This window comes from Carlito syrichta, unplaced genomic scaffold, assembly GCF_000164805.1.
Source record: "Carlito syrichta isolate Samal-C Ts95f unplaced genomic scaffold, Tarsius_syrichta-2.0.1 Scaffold82261, whole genome shotgun sequence".
NCBI classification, from domain to species: Eukaryota; Metazoa; Chordata; class Mammalia; order Primates; family Tarsiidae; genus Carlito; species Carlito syrichta.
The window spans coordinates 64,646-89,791 of NW_007026357.1; the positions used below are offsets into that span (position 1 = coordinate 64,646).

General features: G+C 39.4%; 1 protein-coding gene across 2 annotated transcripts in view; it reads left to right on the forward strand.

The window, feature by feature from the left end:
- The window catches only part of LOC103257965 (zinc finger protein 474), a 32,030-nt gene extending 10,753 nt beyond the window's left edge, over window positions 1–21,277 (forward strand). For both annotated transcript variants that reach the window (XM_008055671.1, XM_008055679.1), the window contains exon 2: window positions 19,500–21,277. In XM_008055671.1, the coding sequence (XP_008053862.1) occupies window positions 19,713–20,765 (1,053 nt within the window). In that variant the 5' untranslated portion in view covers window positions 19,500–19,712 and the 3' untranslated portion in view covers window positions 20,766–21,277. The remainder of the gene's footprint in view (window positions 1–19,499) is intronic.
- The last annotated feature ends 3,869 nt before the right edge of the window (window positions 21,278–25,146 follow it).

Consider the following 25,146-nt stretch of genomic DNA (forward strand, 5'->3'; position numbering starts at 1 on the left):
ATGTGGGGTGTGTGTGTGTGTGTGTGTGTGTATGTGCACACGCATGTGCACACGTGTGTGTGATTGTGTATGTTGTGGGTGTGTTTGAGAGAGTGAGAGAAATTATTTAAGACAGAGTAATTAGGGAAGGCCTCTGTGAGTTGGTGATATTTAAATAGATGCCTGAAAGACGAAATGGGAAAACCAAACAAAAAACTGGAGGAAGGTTCCAGGCAATGGTAAAAGCATGTGCAAAGCCTCTTTCCAATCACTTCCTCAACCTTCCCCAGAGGAAGAAAGGGTTTGCCTTGTCAGAAGACTGAGAGATGAATATGGACGAAGCATTGTGCAGAAAAGGTAGAGTAAAAGGAGACAGGCAGAGACTTAAGGAGGTACCAGTTTACATGGGGTCTTTCTGGTCAAGAGTTTGGATTTTATTTTGAGAATAGTGGAACGACCATGGAGCATTTAGTCGGCAGAGGATTAAGTTCTGATCATAATTTAAGGAGTTGACTAGGAGTGCTCTGAGTCTTTGGCATTGGATAACTTCTGTGATATTACATTAATTCAACATGGGTTGAGGGGTAAAGCCGGTAAGGTTGGAAGTGGCTATTCACGCCCCTGATGAAATAGCCCATGGATGGTGAGGCACACCCATTCACCTGCATGGCAGTGGACTTATCAGTGCAGGCAAAACATCCAAAAGGAATAGCCATCCATTTCAATGCTAGATGTGGAACTGTTTCCACATGAATTAATGTAATATCACAGAAGTTATCCAATGCCAAACAGGTGGAATGGAGTCAAGAGTGAAAGAATGTGGGAAAGGTGATGCATTAAGATGCAAAAGGCAGGGGAAAAAACCAGAAAATGAGAAGGGGAGTATAAGACGATGACTAAAATAGGATAAGATGTTTACTTCCCTGCCAAATTATCAATAGGCAATCATATCGAGAACAAATGCATGATAAATGTTTTTAGAGTGTCTGTTAGTGCCTTTTCCCTTACTCGCTTCTTCCTAACCCCACATCTCACATGCGAGCCCATAATAAGATGGAGAATCTAGTCGGAGAGCTGGGCAGAGGAGACGACCTCATTATGATCTCAGCCAGGCCTCATCACCGGTGTGACTTCTCCCAAGTTCAAAGGTACGGTCAGAAGATTGTTTTAGTAAAATTACTGTGAAATGAAGAACAGAATGAGAAGTAGTGAGGATTGGAGACAGAAGAAAAAGCCATTGGACAAAGACTCAGAACTGAACTTCAGTTAGATTCTCAGCCAACAATTGTCTTTATTAATACCATCTGACCTAGTCACAGTCCAGCATATCATGACCAAATAAGTGTTAGATGGACTGGAATTCTGTCATGAAGTAGTGACTAAGTAAAGATTATAACAATGATTATCAATAAATTCCTTTCACCTGAAAGGAATATGGAGAGGGATGTGTAAGGAGTGTGTATATGTGTGTCTTCACGTGTGTGTATTCATGTGTGTGAGCAATTGGAAACTGAGTGCTCAGTGACGTGATAATGAATACAGCTAGGAAAATTCTAGCTTCTTGACAAGTGTATATATTTATTGAAAGGGTGAAAATACATATATTTAATTTTGTGAAAAATTATTTGCATTATAGTTCATTTTAAAATCATAAATGTGTAATCAAAGTTAATACTTACATTCCTTGAATCAGTTCATGGCATTTTTTCTCAAAAACACCAAATGTTTGTGCAATATTAAAATAAAATAAATCTGGGATTGCTTTATCTTCTTAGTTCCAAGTGAACCATCTTAAATATAAAACACATAATATTTCAATCAACAAAAATTAAAACCACATTTTCCTTTTCAGCTAGCCTATTTCCTATGTAAAATGCTATGTCAAGTGGAGTTTAATTATTTGAGCTATTAGAACACTTATGGATGATAAGAAGTTTCCAAATAAAGTTTTCATCTGAGATTCTCAGGATAAGTACCACAGGAATGCTGTTTTAGCTAGAATTACTTAAACTGACACTACCATTTTCTGCCTAAATAAAGTGTCTTTGTCATTCACTAAGAATTTAATAATCTTTAAGGTAACAAGACTTATTTCATTGTTAATTTTGTAACTGGGATTTTACAATTAACCAAAAAGAATAAAAATGTGTGGCCTAATATAGTCATTCTTTCACATGATATTTACAGGATGGATCCTCAATGTATGCATTTTCAAATATTGATCCCATAATGTCTTGAGATAGTTTAGCTTACTCTATGTATTTTTTCCATACAATCAAGATATTATAATATCATGAAATTTGAACAATTAGAAAACAAGGAGCAGATGGCATGAACAAATAAATGAAAACCAGCTTACAACACTAAAACTGGGAAGAAAGTACAGTGACTGAACAAAAATAAAATATTGAGAAATTGTCAAAGCCCACTGAAAGCAAATGAACACATGACTAAGTAAATTTCATCTGCACATTGCCACCTGGGATGGCAAGATAGAGAAGGAAAAGCCTTTTAAAGCAGCTTAGGAGTTATTTGCCTTATTTGTCTTTAGTGGTATGGGCTTTGTAGGTCTAGTACTTCTGGGCACAGATGGACAGGAAAGGTTAAGGAGGAGAAGGAAGGGAAGAGGATGTTCATGATGCCTATTATTGGTGTGCCATGAACTTGGGCTGATGAAATTCTCTGTAAAGTTCACCTGGGAGCTGGGATAACCACAAACCATCACAGAAAACCCTCACAGGTGAAGAGCTCTACTAAACTCTACAATTGGAAACCCTAGGTGCTATGACTAGAATGTTTTTGTCCTCTCCAAAATGCTGAAACTTAACTCTCTCCAAAATTTAGGTGTTGCCAGTGTGATGGTATTAAAACATAGAGCCTTTAGGAGATGATTAGGCCATGAGGGCTCTCTCAACATTAATGGGATTACGGTCCTTATAAAAGGGACTTCATGCAACATTCAGCTAGCTTTCTTGCCCCTCCCATCTTCTGCCATGTGAGGATGCAGCAAGAAGGCCCTCACCAGACCAGACGCCAATGCCCTTGAACTTTCTAGCCTTCGGAACTTTGAGAAATAAAATTCTGTTCTTTATAAGTTACCCAGTCTGTGGTATTATGTTACAGCAGCACAAAATGAACTGAGACACTAGGATTGGTCCTTCTGCTCTGTATGAAGCCAGTAGAATAACATAATTTAAATTACATTGTAGTAATAATACAGTAGTGCAGCTATGAAGGAAAGACCAAGACCATCACTGAAGCATGGATACTATTGAGCTTCTGATTACCTCCAGATTTCTTACTTTGATGAAAATATATTTCTCCATTTCTTTAAGTGACTGGAGAGGAAGTTTCTTTACTTATAGTATTATACTATTCACAATGATACAGAATTGCAGTAATAATATATATAATAATTAGCCTGTTGACTCATGGATGGAAGAATTGAGTTATTTGGAATTATCTCTAATGAATAAGGCAATGGTGATTTTAAAAAATTATGTCACAAAATATCTATTCTGGGCTCCATTAGCAGAGGCAACACCCCAGGATAAATTATCACATAAATTCTGTTCCAGGAAGGACATTCTTACCTGGCTCACGTAGTCTCAAACCATGGAGTATTTATTATAAGGATACATGCACACGGAAACCCAACGGAATCCAATAAGCAGGCCTCAGGAAGGACAGAGACTACCTGTTCTAGGGCAATTCCTAGCCAAGAATTGAGTAGACTCTGTTCTCTGGTCCAGACATCAAAATACTTACTAGGTCATTTTTCATGAAAGTTTCCAAATTCTAGGAGGAAAGTCAAAGAAGCTTTCAATCAAGCTATTGTTCCTTTTGCTGGCTAAAGTATTAATAATCACTTCCATTGCTTTTTCATCCCCATCCTCTAAAAATGTCTCTTTCTTGAATTGTTTTGAAAGTCTGAGCAGAGCTAGAGAACCCTACCCTGCTTCTGTTTTTAGGAGGGTTGGAAAAAAAGAGGCCTGTCCACCATGAAGCTCTGTGAGCCAACCTTTTGTCAGTGCCCAACTCTGTCCTAATCAGCTCTGACTGGGAATGAAGAGTTGACTAATATGCAGAAGAACATGACCACATAGGTCTACCTCACCAGAAGGTGGGGCAAGTTTCCTTAGCAGGGGCTATGTGTATGACAAGAAACATGATTAAAATATTTCATACTGGTTTGATAATTTTAGAAAATATATGCATATTTTTCATAATTTTTCAGCATTTCTTTCCTTTTCAAAACTACAGGTTAAAACATCTTTTAATAAAATCTGAATACAGCATGACTTTAGTTAGAAAATGAAAACACTGGAATTCTTCAGAATATTTTAGTGAAAGAATAATTTAAAAAATTCTATAGTTAGCCTCATAATTAAATTTTCCAGCCTGATGGATTTATGAATATAAAAATATGTGATAGAAGACAGGTTTTAAAACTATACAGTAACAATTGTGATATTATAATTATCATCTACCTGTGTACCAGTGTGCTAAGCATTTAATCTTACTTTTAAGCTTCACAACAATCCTGCAAGGTGAATATTATCCCACTAAACATATTATAAAACCAGACACATAGAGGTTACATGTCTCATTCAAGATTCCACAACTGCTACACATTTTGGAGTTAAGATTTGAAACTAGGTCTGAGTTTACAAGAGGGGATGCAAAAAATAACTTTGGAGTGGGGATTAGCAAAGTACTTATTTGATTCTTTGCTATAGGCTACTTTTTCTGCTGTTACTTAGTATATTAAACCTCACCGGTGTATTTCACAATTCACTTGACCATTGACATTTTCTCCCCAGATATGATGATTTCATCAAAATCAAGAGCTGAGTGAACTGATCCCATATAACAAAGAAAGGAGAATGGGGAATTGGTTTGACATTAAAAGGGAGGATGCTGTTGGAAAGAAATAATTTCATTATTTAGGCTCTGTCTAAATGAAGCAAAATTCTATAGCAGAAGCTCACTTTCTAGTCCAAAGCATTTGTCAAGATTTTGAATAAGAATATTTAGGTATATGTCAGCTACTAGTAACTCAAGATGGGACATGAAGGCAACTGTTAGAACCAACATTAAACAGAATTTCAGTATAGGAGGGAACATACAATATATGTCTGACTTTGGGTAGTACACAAGGTCTCATGAAGTGTAGGTACAAATTACATTTTTGTAAAACAGAGTGATCTATTTTTCTACTAAACGTGTGCTTTTAGAGGAAAATCTGCAATGCATCCTTTTAGGAAACTAAAAAATTCTCTTCATCTAAGTGGTAAAGGCTGACGTTATCCACATTTCATTACCCATGAACTTTTTTCAATCTTCTGTCATATATTTATAAGAAAATTAATAAAGTTTTCTCATTTCCCACAAGAAAATCAAAATTCCTGCAATTAGCAATAAGGCTGTTTATGATTTATTTCCATTTTACCTTTGCAGCTACTTATATCAGGTATACACCATTTGTTTTCCCCCTCTCATTTTAACCACATCCCATGGCCCATCTGTACACGTGTACTTGCATACACGCTCACACACTCACACACACATATACAACCACTCATATCCATCTACAAACTCATATTCATCCACATACCCATCTACACATTCACACTGTGTACACACTTACACCCATCCACTCATATCTCTCCACCTCCAATCCCTCACACCCACCTACACATACCCACACACGTAATATCCAACAATTTGTACCCATCTACACATTCACATCCATCTATATACCGACATCACTACACCCACTCACACCTATCTATGCACACACCCCTCCACTTGTATCACCTACGCACACTTGTACGCATCCCCGTAATCCCACCCATCTACTCACACCCATTTGCATGAACCCATCAACTCATCTACATTTCTCCCCCACACACACTCATCCACTTATGCCCATCTATATACACATACTCACACCCATGTACTCATACCTAATTACACACCCACACCCATCCACTCACACACATCCTCATCTTCTCATGTGCAGACACACCTCAAGCCCCTCCCTGACAAATACACACACATATCACACACACACACACACACACACACACACACACACACACACACACACCATATATATATACACCTATCTCTCCTGCCACAAATCAAGTCCCATGTTTTAAATGCTGCTCTGTAAGCTAAAAATGTCTGTCTTTGTCTCTCACTATCTAATTCCTATTCATTTTTCTTAGACTAGCTCACATGACTTTTGGCACATGAATGTTCATAGTAGCCGTATTTATAACAGCCAAACTGTAGTTATCCAAAATGTTCTTCAAAGGGTAAAACAAATTATAACACCTACATACCTTGAATTCAGCAATTAAAAGCAGCAAACTGTTGATACATGCAACAACGTGGATGAATCTCCAGAGAATTATGTGGAATGACAAAAAACCAACCCCCAAAGGTTGTATGCAGTATAATTCAATTTTTAAAGTATTTTTAAGTGGTAAAATTTTAGAATTAGAAGACAGATTAGTGGTTTTCAGGAGTAAGGGAGAGGGACTTGGGGGAGGCAGTTGAAGGGAGGTGGGTATAGTCATAAAAGGGCAGCACAAGGAATTCCTGTGGTGTTGGAACTGTTCAGTATATTGACTGTGGTAGTGGAAACTTACACAGGTGGTAAAACTGCATAGAGCTTAATCCATATCCATATCCATACATGTGAGTACAAATAAAACTGGGGATTCTGGCTTAGTTCAATAGATTGTATCAATGTCAATATTCTACCTGAGATATTATACTATAGTTTTGCAAAATGTTACCATTTGGATATAAACTGAGCAAGTGTACAAGAGATCTCCGTACTTCTTTAAATGGCATGTGAATCTTTAATTATCTCAATAAAAATTGCAATTAAATGTGCAATTATAATGTCATCATCAGACTTAAAAAGTTGACTTTTTTTTTTTTTTTTAAGTCAGAGTCTCACTCTCTTACCCAGGCTGGAGTGCAGTGGTATGCTTACAGCCACCACAGCCACAACCTGTTGGGCTCAGGTGATTCTTCCACCTCAGTCTTCCAAATAGCTGGAACTACAAGCATGTACCACCATGTCCAGCAAATTTTTTGATTTATTGTAGAGATGAGGTCTCGCCGAGTTGCCCAGGCTGGTCTCAAACTTGTGGTCTCAGGCAGTCCTCTCACTTCAGCCTCCCAAATGCTAGGATTATAGGTATGAGCCACTGCCCCTGGCCAGACATTCATTCTTAACATCTGGGTGGGAAGATACATTTTAAAGACTCATGATAGGGTTCCTTTGCAACTAAGATGTTGTAAACGGCAGTTAGATCCAAATTACTGTGTAAGTCTTTCTTCATGAGGGAGCAGGTAGACAGGAAAATAGCAATGGATGTCTCATCTTTGGTACAGGACAGCTACAGCATGTTAATGCTATAATTTACCCTTGTGTGACCCTTTTCTATCTGTGGAGAAGTTTCAAATATGACTCTTACAGATAAAATTCTCAGTGTCACCCCTGCATTAAACTGAAATCTACTTTCTAGGCATCACAGGTAGCACCTCCAACATCCTTACGCTATATTTACAGTGTACTCCAAATTTCATTATTTCTGCTTTTGTTTATGTGGTTCATACACATTGGGTATGAGCTGGATAAACAGTAGTATACCCATGAACTACTGACACCAGGGGACAATTAAAGGGGTTACACAGAAAGTGCCATAGAACACATAATGAAGGATCCATTTAATACTATGACTTCATATAGGTAATGACCCTACAAAATAGAAATCCAAACTGTAAGTGACTCTTTCCTCCCAGAAAGGGCTTAAACTCCCAACTCTATTTGTTAGAGAAAGCTGCTTATAGTCCTAAGGACACAATTGAAGGAGGAAAAGGAAAACTTTGTGATGCAAACAACACCTTCATTGACTGGAGATGTAGTCAGTTCTGGAGCAGTGGGTATTTTTGTCAAGTTTCTGAAGAAAACAGTTAATAAAGATACGCTTGAATGTGAATACGCAGATGCAAAACAAAGACTATGGTCAAATGGAAAAGGAGAGAAGAAACTCCAAGACATGCTGGCCACACTGAGGAGGATGCAAAACCTGTTGAGGTTTCTCACCAGAGGGAGAGAGAGATACTGGGACCCATGTTTAATGATATCTGAATATTTATCTTGTCTTGTTATTATAGAAGGAATTGTATCATAATTCTTATCCTAGAGGACTGTCGGGGGAATCTCAGCAAGGACCATGGGATGGAGTCTTCCATGGTGGTATTTCGAATGCAGAGTTGAGGTGGGTGACCATGCCCTGACTATTAAGAATCTGGGGGTAGCCGGGCTCAGTGGCTCAGCCTGTAATCCCGCGCCTTTGGGAGGCTGAGGTAAGTGGATTGCCTGAGCCCGCGGGTTCGAGACCCACCTGGACAGGTGAGACCTCATCTCTACAATAAATCAAAAAATTAGCCGGGCATGGTAGCGCATAATTCTGGCTACTTGGAAGGCTGAGGCGGAAGGATCGCCAGAGCCCAGCAGGTCGAGGTTGCGGTGGCCGGGAGCGGCCACTGCACTCCATTTCTGGGCGACAGAGTGAGACTCCAACTCAAAAAAAAAAAGAATCTGGGGGTACAGTGTGGCCAAAACTAGCTGAGAAACCTTTTTCTAAGGGCTGCGTTTACAAAGATATTTTCTTTCTCTTGGGATAACTTAGTTTTCTATAAGTACTGTATCAAGTTATCACAAAATTAGTGGCTTAAAACAACATAAATTTATTATAATTCTATAAGTCAGAAGTCCAACATGGGTCCCATTAAGGTAAAATCAAGGTGTCAGCAAGTCTGTGTTCCTTAGAAGGTGCTAGGCAAGAATCTGTTTCCTTGCTCTTCCCAGCTTTAGAGAATACCCATATTCTTTGGCTTACAGCCCCCTTCCTCCATCTTTCTTCCTTCCCTTCCCTTCCCTTCCCTTTCTCTTTCCTCCCTCCCTCCCACCCCTCTTCCTCCCTCCCCCTCTCCCTCCCTCCTTTCCTCCCTCCCTTCCTCCCTCTCTCTTTTTCTTTCTAACTGGACTCTCACTCTGTCTCCCAGGCTAGGATGCACTACTTATGGCCACCGCAGCCTCGACCTGCTGGGCTCAGGCAATCCTTCCACTTCAGGCTTCCAGTTAGCTGGAACTACTCGCATGCACCACCACACCCATGAGGTCTCGCCAAGTTGTCCAGGCTGGTCTTGAACCCCTGGGCTCAGTCAATCCTTTCCCTTCCGCCTCTCAAAGTGCTGAGATTCGAGATGTGAGCCACTGTACCCAGTGCTTTCCTCCATTTTAAAGTCAGCAACAGCTAATTGAGCCCTTTTCACACTTCATATTTCTTCTACTGCTTCTTCTTTCTCACTGATTGGGGAAAAGTTCTTCCACATTTGAGGACTCGTGTGATTATACTGGGCTCATCATCTCTAATCCTGGTTTCTTCAGAATATGATAAAGTAAAATATAAATCACATTTTTGTAATGGTGAACTGCTTGGCATTGCCTTCATTTTTTCCGTCAAGTGGAAAATCCATAACAAATTAGCAATGGAATTAACCATGGAATGCTATATTCTTCACTTTCTTCTTAATGACATCTTGTCCTTATTCTGTTGGGTTGTCGTAGACTTAAAGTGCAAGAAGACAATGGAAACATGAAACAAAGTGAAATAGAACACAGACGGTAGGCAACAGCCTGCAGAAAATAGAAGAAAGATAGGAAGCATCAGCATCTGCAATGTTCATTTTAAATTGAATTCTTCCAATCAAATATCTCAATATTTCCAATCCTTGTGTAACTTAAAATATTCTCATAGATCTCATCTTTGTGTAGCAAAGGAAAACAGAACAAGGCAGCTGATACTCTCACCGACTTCCTCACTATTTGATAAGTTTGATAGTTATTGGACATGGGGTGAAAGGAGTAAATTTTGAACCACAAAAACTTTAAACTGAAATCTAAGAAGGATTTAAAATAAAGAACATTCACCACATTTTATGATTTACTTGAGCTCTGGGGACATAGAGAATGAACAAGTTTCTCCTAGGTGCCAGGAGACTGACTCATCCTAATGGTTTTCTGCAGCAAGGTAGATATCTATGTAAACTTTTCTGAGAAATAAGTTGTAGTACTGAGAATTCTGCATAATCAGTGAGCTCTAAGCATGTGGCTCATAAAAGAGTGCCTTGTTTACAAGATTCATGTCAAATGGAATAACAATAGCTTTGTGATGACTCATTTATATAGAAAGATGACAGATGTGGGAAGAATGACAACAAAAAGCCTATGTTCGGAAGCAGCCTTTAGCTTATGGACACATACAAACTACAAGTCTCCAGAGTCACTACCAGGGAAGTCATGGTGAGCATGTCAGAAAACAGAGACGTATTCATTCATGCACACAGCAGAAATCCAGCCTGCGTTATGGGCTCTGCTGTTTTTGCCTTCCTTCCCAGGGATTTTTTTACCCCCAGAAACAGCTTTAGTGGATACAGCATTATTAACAAAGGGTGTTGATGTCTGTAATGAATGGTAATGATGATCAATTTAAGTGTTAGCCAGGCTCCAGGAGGCACTGACCTCCTGGAGGTGGATAAAACTTAGGCACAACTTTGAGACTTGTAGGGTAAATGGGTGATGTGGCTAGCAAGGTTTCTCCAGGACACAGTGAGGCCCATCCTTCTTATGCCAATTTATTCTGGCCACACAGCTCTCTTCAAGGGCAGCTGTATTCTTCATTGTGTTTGTTTCCACCTGGGCACACTGGCTTAGTGACTACACTTCTGATACTCCCATCCTGTGTCTCAGAAGTCTGGGCCAGAAATGTTGCACTAAGTTACAGTAAATCAACAGTGGGAACTGTATAAGCATATCACATAATGGGGACTAGGAAATATATGTGTCCATTTGTAATTCTTTTAAAATTTGATACTAAGACATCAATAGTTTTGTGATGTAAGTTTTTCCTCTCAAATTTTTTTTTAAACGTTGATGTGTCAGTTGTAGACACTTGATGATTATAGATCTCATTCTTGGTTGAGAAGGAATTACTTGGCCATTCAAATACATTTTCTTTTTTTTTCTGTAGTACTCTATTTATTTTTTTGAGTATACACATACAATATTGAGTTACACATACACACAATTTTCACTTGATTTCAGAGACTTCATGGACAAACTGCACAGTACATTATTTCTTCAGGAATGATCTTTTAAGATAGATTCTCATTTTGTAACCTATGGGCCCATAACTTCACAAAGATTTTTATTTATTTATTTTAGATACACATGTGTATTCTTTCTTTCTTTTTTTTGAGTCGGAGTTTCACCCTGTTGCCCAGGCTGGAATGCAGTGGCATGTTCACGGCCACCACAGCCTTGATCTGCTGAGTTCAAGTGATCCTTCTGCCTCAGTCTTCCAAGTAGCTGGAACCACATGCATGCACCACCATGCATAGCTAATTTTTTTATTTATTGTAGAGACAAGGTCTTGCCAAGTTGCCTAGGCTGGTCTTGAACCCCTGGGCTCAGGCAGTTCTCTTCCCTCTGCCTTCCAAAGTGCTAAAATTACAAACATGAGCCACCATGCCCAGCCCACATGCATATTCATTACATGGATATGTTGTGTAGTGGTGGGCACTGAGTCTCAGCTGGCCCACTCTCCAGTTGGTGAACATTGTGTCCCATAGGTAGTTTCTGAGTCTTAACCCCACTCTCCTTTCTCCTTCCCACTTATTGGTATCCCTGGTGTCTATTATTTCCATCTTTGTGACCATTTAGCTCCCACATGTGAGTCAGAACAGGTGGGATTTTGTTTTCTGTTTCTGAGTCAGGTCACTTAGGATGATAATCTCCATCTCCATCTCTATGTTTCTGCAAAGAACATGATTTCATTGTTTTTTATGACTGAGTAGTATTCCATGATGTGTATATACCACATTTTCATTATCCACTGATCGGTTGATGAGCATTTATGTTGTTGAATACATTTTCAATTCAAACTAATTTATAGGTACCTATTGGCAAAATGGTCAGCTTGGCAAAAAAGAAAGAAAAGTACACCAAATTCTGTGATTCCACAAAGAAGCATAATTCTCTTATGAAGTATATTCAGACCAAATCTTTAAAATCCAGCAATAGACTATATTGCTAATAGCTTGTTAATTGTTCTTTTTATTGACTGATTCTTTCTTTAAACTAATTATAAGACATCTACCACACCTCATCTAGGGAGTCATTTAGTGGCAAAACAGGGTTAAATAGAAGAGTAGCTGCTACATGAACAGATAAATCAATAATTATAGGAATGCCTCCAAAAAGTTCAGATGATTCACAAATCACATTTTTGACTGTGCCTCCTTTTTTTTCTTCTATTATCCTATCTGTGACTATTCTATACACTGGTTGCTTGATATTTTCTTTCCTAAATTATATATGTTATCTCCTATGACCCTTCAGTAACTTATGAAAATTCCTTCTTAGGTTCCTGGTTCTTTCTTTTCTCCTTGGATTTTCCCCTGCTTCCTACAACCAAGCATTTCAGCCCAGCCTACTTTCATTAGGAAGATTTCTTTCTAAATGATTATTAATAAATATGTTGTGTTTTTAAAAATTATACTCTATAGAAAAGACTTCAATTGGATTTCCAGTTTTTGAAAGGCTGGGACTCCCAATTCCTCAACATAATTTCAAATATTTAATTTAAGAATAAGGGAAAAGGCACTTTCAAGCAAGAGTCAGAACCAGCCACAAACTGAAATGCCCTTGAGGCTGAAGCATAAACCATAAATTGGAGAAGCAGGCTGGTTAGAAATTTTGGAAGAGTAAAGACTGGCTGCCTGACCTACAGGGACAGCTCTTAGCATCAGTTTATGTTGGATGTTAGCACATAGGAATGTGGGCTCTGTTTGGCCAGATCTTCCACTTTTTCAAGAGAACCAAACACCTTTATTTTATGTGACATCTCCCAATTTTAAAATAAAAACAACTAAGTCAAACAGTTGAACTCTTTGCAGGCCAAAAAGAACATATCTGTAGGCCACATGTGACCTATGAGCCAGTCCTTTAAAATCTTGAAAAAAAGCTATTGGTATAGAACTATTCTACTGGAATAGAATTTTCCTAAATATGAGAAAATATGGTATGTGAAATTTCTTTGGTGATGTGTTTGTTATTTCACAGCCTGACTCCTCCACTTTTTTTTGCATATTCTTTGAATTTCTATGTATTATAGGCCTCTAATGTGATTATACTGATTGCTTGCATAACCAGTTCTTCACCACTGCAAATGTCAGTATTGCAATTATATGGTCATACCTGTGTGACATTCATGACTCTTGGAGACTCTGTGATTTGGATACTCAATATAGAGGGAAAATTACAGGCTTGCTCTAACAATAGCTTTCATAGGGTGATATTATAAGCCTTGACAACATAAAATTTCCTTCAGAGGGCTCTACTTAGAAGTGTAAAGAGTGCATTTCTCCATTTTTTTGTTTTCATAGCTTTTCTAACACCATAAACTATTATGTTCACACCTGACAATTAGATTGAATGAAAGTGAAAGAACTTATTTCTTGGCTTAAAACTTCACAGTGAAGTGGAGACAAAGAAAGAAAAATGTTTCGTTAGCTATTCATAATCAGCCTAGAAATGTCAGTATGCCCTCAAAGCTGTGCCTCAGGCTATATGGCTTTCATGAAAGTGTTTCTACTTTTTATCTTTAAAATGCTGCCCCTGTATTTCTTAAACCATATTACCACCAGTCCCCAACTGCTCTCACATGTCCTTTTCCAAGCACAACTGATTTACTGAGGACTGCAGGCCCCACTGGCCCAGTGCTTCCTGGAAGAGAGTGAGCAGAACTAGTCAGAATAAGCCAGACCAGCTGCCCTCAACACTCCTTGTCCTCTTTGGTGTAGGAGTGGTGTCACTTTATTGTGAATCCCTCTGCAGTGGTGGCCTTATGGCTGGGTGGTCAGCTGGGGAAGAATGCCATATAAAAGTTAGAAAAGTATAAGTATGCTTAACATGGCATATTTCCCTTTAGGATTTTGTTCAGTTTGTGGAAAATGGAAGAGCATGTTTTGGCTCTTGAAGCATAGTGATGGTATAAAAATTACAAAACTGTGTTTTTGGTAGCCTGAATGAGTTGAGGGTTGAATGTTAATGTAAGCTTCTTCTTATTTTCTCAAATGTTATTAAAGAATTCATTTACATTTATATTTATTGCAATAGCTAAGTAATATGCAGCTTGAATACCACAGCTTTATATTACTTCTTTTCTGAGGTTTTTTTGTTGTTATCAGTTTGAATTACTAAAACTTAGAAAGTTAGAAGAAGCATCTATGGAGTTAAAAATCACATCTCCAAGGAGGAGGCACAGACTGGCTGGCGATACTGTCCAGTGGGGTTGGTCAGTTAGTCTGGTTTTACAAGTGTTGGAACAATTGCTATTCAGCTGGATTCAGCTGCCTCTACTGGAAAGAACTGCTGCTGCAGGGGTAAAGCCGTGTCGCGGTGATGCAACCACAAGCAGACAGGAAGCCTTTCAAAAGGAGTAAGTCCCTCTTCCTCCCACAACCTTACATTCTCCTTCCAGTGCCCCTGTTGGCAGAGCTTAGCACAGAGCCAACTGGCAGAGCAGAAATGGGTCAGGCAGAGCCCTAGCACCAGCATCATGCAGCTGGGGATAGAAAAGAAGTGGGAGAGTATAGACACAATAAGTTAACAACTGGCACGGTGTTGATGTCGTCTAGCTCTTTAAATATCTCTTGAAAAAATAAGTTTTCGTTTTCTTGAGGAAAAATAGGTCATTAAAACTTTTTCTTTAAAAAAAAGTCTATAGAAAAAGAAGTGCTGTAAATGAATTAAGAACCATTGATTCTGTATTTACAGTTTCGAGTTGTTTATTTCTGATTTTTAGGAGAATGTATATATTTAGTAAGTCAATTTTGTTCCATAGCATATATACTCCCTCAAAAAAATTTCTTCAAAAAAGATCCTGTAATTTGAAATATTACTATTAGAATTAATTTGTGTTAAGTCAATGACCACTATTAAAATACAGACACATCTCAGTTAGTATTAGGCTTTCGTATAAAGAAGAGACCCTTAAAAAGTGGCTAAAATGCAAATAAGCATTTATTTATTTTATGCAAGTAAAATCTAAGGAAGGCATTCCAGGGCTCCTAGGGTGACTCCAACATTATCAGGGGTCCAAGTCCATCCAGCTCTCTGCACTGTCATATCAGGGGTTACATGAATATAAACTGTTCTAAGATGACTGCTAGAGCTCCAGCCATCACATCCATGTTCTAGGCACCAGTATGAAGGGAAGGAAGAGGAGCAGGTTGTGAGCCTCTTCCCTTTCAAGAACAGTTATTGCAAGTTCTACATAATATTTCCACAACCTACAAAGGAGCCTGTAGATTTTTCACTTGGAAATCATGTGCCCTGCTAAAAATTGGGACTATGTTAATTTGAGGGAGTTGGAGGGAATAGTTATTGGTAGGGAACTAACTGTCTCTGCCAGACTCTGGGAGGGATGTTGCTTCATGAATCACAAGCCTCGGTGTGAATGATTCCATCAGCTCCTTTTTGAAAGCAAGATTTCATAGGTGAGAAAAACTGGTGAGCATATGAGGATATTAGACTGGAGAGGGTGAAGGCTGCTGAATGGGGTGGATGGAGGATATTGAAACTCTATTTTAGACTCTCACTCAGAGCCAACATCAGCCCCACTCCATCTTTCTTATTATATGTTTATCCATTTAAAGAATTTGGATTCTGTGCTAACAGGGAAAGGGTCATGTCAGGTACCATTTATATTTATTTTATTTTTCAAAGGACTAAATTTTTTTTAAGACTTAATCACACTTTTGGTTGTGTTCTTTCCCCCTCTCTCCTTTAGAGAAACACCTTCTAATGCCAGGATGAGTTCTACATTTTCATGGTTATGACATTCATCTTTGTGAGTTTGCCTCTCTCGTTTCATGAACCCCAAAGGGAATGGAAAAAAGGCATATTGATAAAATGTGGTGCCTTCCAAGACATTCTTTAAACATCCTATGTGCAAATATGGTCAAAATGAATAATTCAGGCCAACTGAGTGAACACTTCTCCAGGGATGCTTGGGGGTGAAACTGGCTGGTTTTGCAGTGATTCTCTTTATAAATTAGCAGCATTGCTTTATGACATGTCTGGGTGGTAGGTCAGTTTTTTATGTGGTTTAAGGGTATGCATTTAGTATTTTCCAGCACTTTCACTCTTAGAACTAACTTCTAGGGGAGGGCAACCGATGCTGTTGCCTTTGCAGAATCACTGTTGGAAACACCACACATTTGTCCATTAGTCATCTCAGAAATATCACTCGCTTCCCACTGCTTTATGTTTCATACTTTGATTCCTTTACTCACAATAAGAGAAAAGTTTCAAGAGGGCATTGGAAGAAGAAAGGGATGATAGGAAAAGAAAAGACAAAGATTCGCATGGGAATTTTATGACGTTTTATCATGTTTGCTGCAAAGGAAATGTTTGCTATGCACAAAAGCTTGTGTGCAGCAAAGATCCATCCCTCATCAAAATGAGGGTGTGGATGCAAACAGAACACCACCTGGCCTCCTGGGATGGCCTTCACTTTCACCCTGTGTCCATGATAAAGACAGGCTAAACCCATCATTCGTTTCTGACACACCCCACATCCCCTCACCTATCCCTACCCCTGGCTAGTTATGAAGATTTTTCTTAAAACGTTAGGGAAATCATTAAAAAAAATCTGTATTGTGCATTACTTGGAAAAATTCTTGGTCTAGAAACACACACATACACACACACACACACACACACACACACACACACACACACACACACACATTCTCTCCCACTTAACATTGAAAACATTGTCTTCAATAGCCCCAACCTCCCTCTTCCTCTTCTTGCATCTCAGGGGTTTCTCCTTTGTTCCTAATCTCCCCATCTCTTTTCCCCATCCTTCTCCTCAAGGGGAGCTTAAAGGCGGGTGAGAGCTTAGTGACCTTCCCATGTGGCATGTGAATAGTACATTGAATCAGGGATAAAAACCAAAGGGAAGACGCTCTGCTGGTGGAATTTAGGCAGAATGAATAATGGAAAAAGCTGAGAATTAGAGCCAGAGAGAGCTGGAGTTGATTCACAGTTCTGTCATTTAGAAACTGACTGCTTCGGGCAAATTTCTTGTCTTTCTGAGTCACAGTTTCTTTATTTATACAATTTAAATAATGATTTACCATCATTTGATAATTAACTTATGCATTAACTTTTAAAAATTAGTGCAATTCTGGCACATAATTGGCTTCAATTATTATTCTCTTATCTTATTAAGAGGAAGAGGGAGGAGTTTGGGGGGCAAGTCATCGGGATTTTCTCAGTATTCTAATCTGCTGAGAACCAGCTGACAGTGTGTGTGTAAGCAAAAGAGAGACAGAGTGTGTTCAGGGGAAGGAAATTCGATTGTATTGATTTTTCTAATCTGCCTTCTTAAGTAGTATTAGTGTCTGCAACTTCCTGGTATTAAGAAAATTTTTTTAAAAGTCTTTGGTGAACAAGAAATCAGAGTTGTTCGGGGTTATTTCACCCATGGGCTGACAAAAACCTAATGAAATATGTTTACACCATTCCTGTGTTCCCTAGATTTACCTTCTCTTTTGGATGGTGCTGATCAAGTGATACATTTCTCTAAGCTTCCTTTTCTGTGCTGGTCACTCTGGGATGAACACATACTTTTGCCACATGTGTTAATACTACTGTCTTATAATCTGTCAAAATGAAGAATGACTTCCTTCTCCATGCCACACCTTATTTGATACTCTTAATGACAAAGATTCAGACTTTTTTGGCACCAAATATAGGATGGGCACAGATCTCACACCTCTTGTTGTCCCTTATCAAACCCAACACCCAGTGTTTCCATATGATCAGCACTGCAGCCCTTGCTCTGCCTGAACTCAAGCATTTGCCCTAGTGTTGCAGGGTCCAGAATCCCAAGGCTGCTGCTTCTGTGATTGAGAATGGATGCTTTAGTCTCTAACCCTGAGCTGGGTCAGCCTTCAGGAAATGAATAAAGTCTCGAGGCTTTTGAAAATAATCATTTTGGGGGGCTCGATTATGAACCCATGGTAAAATTTACTCGTGATTGTTCACAAGATAAAAACTTAGGCTTCTGTCTGAAATAGGATCCTATAAGTCCTTTCTCCTGGTTTGGGAAATCCAGTGGCCTTGTGTTTATTTTAAAAAATTGGAAGACAAATATATATATGAAAGAAGAAAGCAAGTATGATACTTTACAAAAGAGCATCAGGCAATGCTTGAGCATCTCTATCCCATGGAAAAGCTGCAGATATCCCACTATCCCACTGGGATGTGTGTAGGCCTAGGCTGCATTCTTTGCCTGAGAATTAGGACCATACTTTATTAATACCCCTTTCCCATAATCAAGAAAAGTGGGCACATGGTAGATTACAAGGAGTTTATGCCCTTCTGAGGGTGTTCCTGATAATCCTCATAATAGTCACTATTGAATTACATCTTCTCCAGGAGTTCTTAAATTCAGGTTCGTGGACACTCAAGAAGTCTGTGACACAACTATGTCTCAATTAAAATGTATATCACAACTAAAAATATTTGACAAATTATTTCAATAATAGTGATAGTAAAACTATTTATTTTTTATTTATTTCTTCTTGTGAGTTGGAGTCTCACTCTTGTCGCCGAGGCTGGAGTGCAGTGGCACACTCACAGCTATCGCAGCCTTGACCTTCTGGGCTTAGGTGATCCTTCTGCCTCAGCCTTCCAAGTAGCTGGAACTATAGACACACGCCACCATGCCCGGCTAGATTTTTTGTGATTTATTGTAGAGATGGTTGTTTTTATTTTTTGCTTTTAAAAACATTCTGATAAGTCCATAGGTTTTACAGAACTGTCAAAGGGAACCATAGCACTAGAAAGTTAAGAATCTCTGAGGTAGTAGAAGTTTCTGTGGGGTCCAGGATTTTTTTTTTTTTTAATGGCTTGCTGATTTAATTAATCTAATTTTCTGAGTTCTTGATGTTCTCTTTTATTAGTCTCTCCACCCTAGCCTCAGCCTCTGTTGGTTTGTGCCATCTTTGTCTGTGATGTGCTGTTACTGTCAATTTTCTTTTCTTGAACATTAGTTTCAATATGATGATAGTTCAATTCATGATGGAAAATATCTTCACAATATGATGATAGTACAATTCATGATGGAAAATGTCTTCATGTTTACTTCAAAGCTTATCACCCAAATCCTATGTGCTAGTTACTATGCCAGCCAAGGAAGATATGAGGTCAATATTAATAAACAAATACTACCCTTGATCAGTTTATAATCTAAGGAGTGTGTGTGTGTGTGTGTGTGTGTGTGTGTGTGTGTGTGTGTGTGTGTGTACATAATAACTTCTTAATTTATATTCCCCACTCCCCTCCACAGATCTTGGAGACATCTGAGGTTTACTGGGGACTTTCCAACATTCCAGACTGCTGCCCTGCAATGAAAGCTCTGAGTCACGGTCTGTGGGACTAAGGTACTGGCAACAATGTAAACACCAGGACAGCCAACCTCACTAACCTTCACTCTAAGCAGAAGCCCAGACTGAGGCTGACCTGAACTCAGAGCAAGCACTAGAGAAAGACATCTTTGTTGATGGAAAGAGGAAAGAAGAAAAGGGTTTCCAGTAAACTTCAACAAACTTTCCATCATTCTAAAGAACCCACCTTCCTTATCAACCAAGCTGGAGTTCTATCTAGTGACTCTTATTCTAGCCTTTTGCCAGAAACAGAAGGTGTCAATCCTGGTGAAAAAAAAAAGACTAATGCTCAGAAAAATAGACCTGGGACGGTGATACTCTCAAAACCCTCATATAGGAGAATTATGTCGGAAAGCCAACTCAGCCCCCCTGTAATTCCATCCCGCAGGCCTGGATTCCGGGTGTGCTACATCTGTGGCCGAGAATTTGGATCTCAGTCACTTGCCATTCATGAGCCCCAGTGCTTGGAGAAGTGGCGTATTGAAAACAGCAAGCTGCCCAAGCACCTAAGGAGGCCAGAGCCCTCCAAACCACAGCCTCTCAGCAGCAGTGGGTCCTACAGTCTCCAGGCAGCTAATGAGGCTGCATTTCAGAGTGCCCAGGCTCAGCTGCTGCCCTGTGACTCCTGTGGCCGCACCTTCTTGCCAGATCGTCTTCTTGTCCACCAGAGAAGCTGCAAGTCAAAGGGTAAGGAACCCAGAGCACATCCCAACAGTCCTGACAATCTTACGGGTCTCAGGAAAACTCTTAGCGGAATCCCAGCCCGACCAAGGACTCTCATCTGCTACATTTGTGGTAGGGAATTTGGTACCCTGTCCCTTCCTATTCATGAGCCTAAATGCCTGAAAAAGTGGAAAATAGAAAATGATCGACTTCCCAGGGAGCTCCGCCTGCCACTCCCACAGAAGCCTCAGTCCCTTCCAACTGGGCAGTCCAGCCAAGAGGGACCAAGTCAAGCTCAGTTTGTGCCCTGCCCAAACTGCAGCCAGACCTTTGCCCCAGACCGCTTTCTGGTACATCAGAAAAATTGTAAAGCTCAAGCCAGTGGGCCAAAAGATCAGAATTTGACTCTAGGGAGTAAAGGAGGCCTAAAAGAGTCCACTGATTCCAAGCGGCAACGGAACATGGCAGCATCCAGTGTAACTGATAAGGTAACTCATGCCACATGAGATGCATTAGGTGGACCTGGTGGTACCTTCTGCTGCAGGGGAATAAAAAAAAACTGACCAAAGAATCAGCCACCCCAGCCCCTAGGATTCTTTCTTCCAATGCCTTATTTCTGCCTCAGTGTAACCTGTCCAAATGGACTCCCTGTTGGACTCCAGGGCCTCTCATCTCTTAGCTAAATAGATATAAGAACATCCTTGCCGGGTGAGTCCATATTCCTCTTCAGTTCTGTCGCCTAAAAGAAAGAGAGATGGATCTCTTTCTACCCTGATCCCACATACCAATAATCCCTGGGAGAGAGTGTAATTTAAAAATGAGTCATTAATACTGTGTCTACATTTCAGATATAATTCCCATTCCAACAGTCATATTTATTGCTGGTTTATTTTAGTCATCTACCTTAGGAATTCATTTTTGGCAATGCTGGGTTACACTGAGTTTATCTTACTAAAATAGAATTTGTGTCAAAAACCCCAAATGACTTTAGCAACAATTAAACACTGGAGCACTTGCAGAAATACACATGCTATGTAAATATGGCATGTTTTCTTTTAACACTTAAATGATTATAGTAAGTAGGGGATTAACCCCAGTATAGTCACCAAAGCAACTAGATGTATATCTAGTTCTGGGTGATGCTTAATCCCTGCTACTGCTCTGTGCCCTACATTTGGGCTGAATATAGGACCTGACCACCTTCCCACACATACCTGGGCCATTCTAAATAAGCATGATCCCAGGGATCCCAGCTTGTATGCAGTGAGTTGCTGGACTTTTACCTGGAGTTTCACCATCAACCAGGATTGGAAAGGGATGCTTTTGAGGGTGGCTGCCTATAAGATAGGGCATGGCCCATGCCTGTTGCCTTGCCTTTCAGCCAGGGAGTGGATGCACTGTCTTGTGTCCACCTTACAGAATATTAAATCATATGAAATAGAAAAGGAAAAAATCATTTCTCTATGGTTTGCTGCTTGAAACACCCAACCTACTGGGATTTAAATGGACTTTCAAGGAAACTAAGATCATGAAAACTATTGTAAAAGATTAAACCAGAGGGATCGGTGGAGGATGAGGCATTCTCTATTTTTAGTTAAAATTTTCTTTCATATAGTTATTGTATTAAAAAATAAAATACAACTGTTTAGTCCTTTTTCTTAAGTTTAAAATATAGGGACTGTCAAGTTCTTTTTCCTAAGTTCCACGTTTAAAATAAAATGATTATGATCTTACTGGTTTAGAAGATTCTAAGACAGTGATTCTAAAGCTGAAGAGTCAGACTAACAGATGCTGGGCAAGTTTTCCAATGAACATTGAAGAAAAAAACAGCTAGTTTCTTTGCCTAACTCTGAAAAACCAAACTCTTAAGTGTGGCATGGTCTTCAAGCTGGTCTTGTAAACATGATCTGTTTTTCCCATCTTCGGGCTGTGGCTTTTCTTCCAAAACGTGTGGGGTCTGGATTCAGAGAGTAAAAGAATGCGTGTCTCAGGGCCACAAGTCGGAAATTCTGTGAGCTTTCTGACTTTCAGGCCTGTTTCTTGATTGTATGCATTTACTTCAAACGTTCTCATTACTGATCTACAGATAGGGAGGAGTGCGGTCAGGATTCCTATGCTTGTTGTTGTAACACATACTTTGTGCTCAAGAATGGAGCCAACGGGCTGAGCACAGCATGTTCTCACTCAGTCACGACTGCTAAAAGAGGCTGGCCTGGGCCCACAGCTGCCAGAGAAGACACCTTCCTGACTCACCCAGTTGTCTGGAGGGGAGAATGTCAGGGGAGGCCAGCAATGGCTCGATGATTCGTGCATGCAGACAGGAGTAGGGGGAGGGGGAGGCCATCTAGAGGACATGGCCATGTCAGAGCACACCCAGCTCTGTTTTCAGGCCTGAGAACGCACATGTCTGTGGGAAACCGGCCTCCACCACGGTCAGATGTGTGCTGTCCTGTTTGGGGACCACACAGGCGTCAGTGGAGAGCATAGAAAGGTCATCCAACATAGGGTACCTTTAGCTTCCAGACTTCAAACAAACTTGGGCTAATTAAAATGGGGAAAACTCCTAGGCTTCATAGAAGCATAAGCTCTTTCAAAGCAATAATGGGCTTTATCCGTTCCTCGGAGAAGACATCTGCCACTCCATAGTGCTTTCAGCAGAAAGCCTTTCCTTCACAGTATATTTTTCTTTTCTAGTAATGATTTGATCTTATTGATGTTTTAATGTCTTTGTATCATACAAATTTTAGATAGTGCTATGAATCACTTACTTCCACAAAGAATGCTTCCCTGTTAGGTCAGAATTCCAGGGGGGCCTATGTTAGGTCAGACTGGGGGTCTGTGATCCAGTGCTACGTAAAAGATGCAAAGAATTGCACAGAAGTTAGATGGGAAAATATAGTTTATTTAGAAAGGAGAGAGAGAGAGAGAGAGAGAGAGAGAGAGAGAGATTTACCATTCACCTTCCCAAAGTAGAGGAGGGAACCAGAGCTTAGTAAAACATGGCTGCCGTAGCTCAAAGAGCCACATAACCTGATCAGAGTTTAGCAAAGTAATGGCAAATATCTGCTTGAGGGTGAATGTTTTTAAACCTTCCCTTTGATGGAGGACGGGTCATTAAGGTGAGTGGTGGACTATTTCACACAAGGGGCAGGTAAGCACAGGTACTGACATCATGATGATAGACAGCAGGCAGATGGGTGAGTCACATGATTGTTGCCATCTTGATGGGGTCTGTGTCACAAAGATCATGAAGGGCTGATTAGGTTTACTTGTTTCTTATGCAAATATTTGAAATAGAAAAGCTAATTAGTATGAAACAAGCTAGGGAGGGGTTGTAAAACAATTATCAAAGCTACCTCTGAGAAACCAGTTCTGTCCTGGGCTCATGATTAAAGGATAAATTAAAGTGAGCTGCTAGAAAAAACATGACAAAACTAGGCAATATTAAAATAGCTGCTCACTGGGTATATCAACTCCATCTTGGTCCCTTCACTATACATTACTAGATATCAGAATTTCTTCTGTCTGTGATGTTCATACATTCCTTTTTACAACTCAGATGATTTCCTTCTTGAATCCTTCATCCAACTTCAGATTAGAATCAGCTATCTTGTCTGATGTTTCTCAAGGAGTTCAATCTTGTAGTGGATTTAGGTAAGGGAAATATTTTTAGAACCATGATATAGTACTTGGAAATTGATTCACTCCAATGGGACGACAATAACTGTTTCACTGGCAGAGTGAATTACACTTCCCTTAGAACATTCCTCCAATGTAGATTAGCTCAATTCCCTTATGACACTCCTGTTATCCTTCAAACAAAACTAAACACAGATGCAGATTAGATGAGTTCTGCTCCAGGATCCTCGTGGGCACTTTGCATTGTCCTCTGACCACCATATTGGCTTGAATTGTCTCATTTTTTCTTACCTGAAATACAGGACTTAGTTTGCTCTTTCTAATCTCACAGGAAAGTTGTGAAGGACACAAAGCAGCATGTAAGAGATCCAAGACCTTAAGTGTGGGTTTTTATTAAAAAGGTAAGACTATTCTGGGACTGTCACTCTCCCATTCATGTGTAGTTACTGGGCAGCATTGCACTCCCAGAAAAGTCTGGATAAGTAATATTCAGTTTAGCAAAATGTAAAAAGTGGTGTCAATCCGGAATGAAATTTTGATGCATAATATGAAAAGTCATAGATGATCATTTTAAAATTTAACATTGTATCTATTTAATGAGATCCTTTGATGTCTATTTTAGTAAATAAGCAAAGCTATGATGAAGAATATAATACAGGTCATTACTGTTTCTTCTTTTAATATAAATGAATAAATTTTAATATTTGCACTTAACATTTGGAAAAAATATTGCTCTTTTCTAGAAGTTGATAGTAATTTATTCTCTAGCTTTACGCCCTTTCGGGTCAATTGGAACACAAGTTAACAGAGTTAATTAAATGCAACTATAACTCAAAATGAAGCCTTTGCCTAATAAATTTTTACTGGCTAGGTAATGTTTGGTGTTATTATTTTAAGATTTTGTTTATAACACGTGAACTATTGTTTCTAAAAACCATGACCTATATTGCAAAACAGGTATTATTTTTCATAAGGGATACTCCTTTTCTATAAATAATGGTCTCTCTGAATGTAGTTTGAAGCTACTCTTGGTATCCTCAATGCTCAGGTTTGAGCTAAAGCCTCATCGGACACATCTCTAGCATCTGGTGCTGCCATCTGGTGTTTTCTTGTGAAATAATGTCTTTGACTCTATCAAGTGTATCATTGTCTTTCTCCTCTTTGTGTTATCTCCAAATATATTTGAAAAGGTACTCTTAAAATGCAAACTCCAGTTACTTAGGGATGCCATTATATATTTGATTTAAA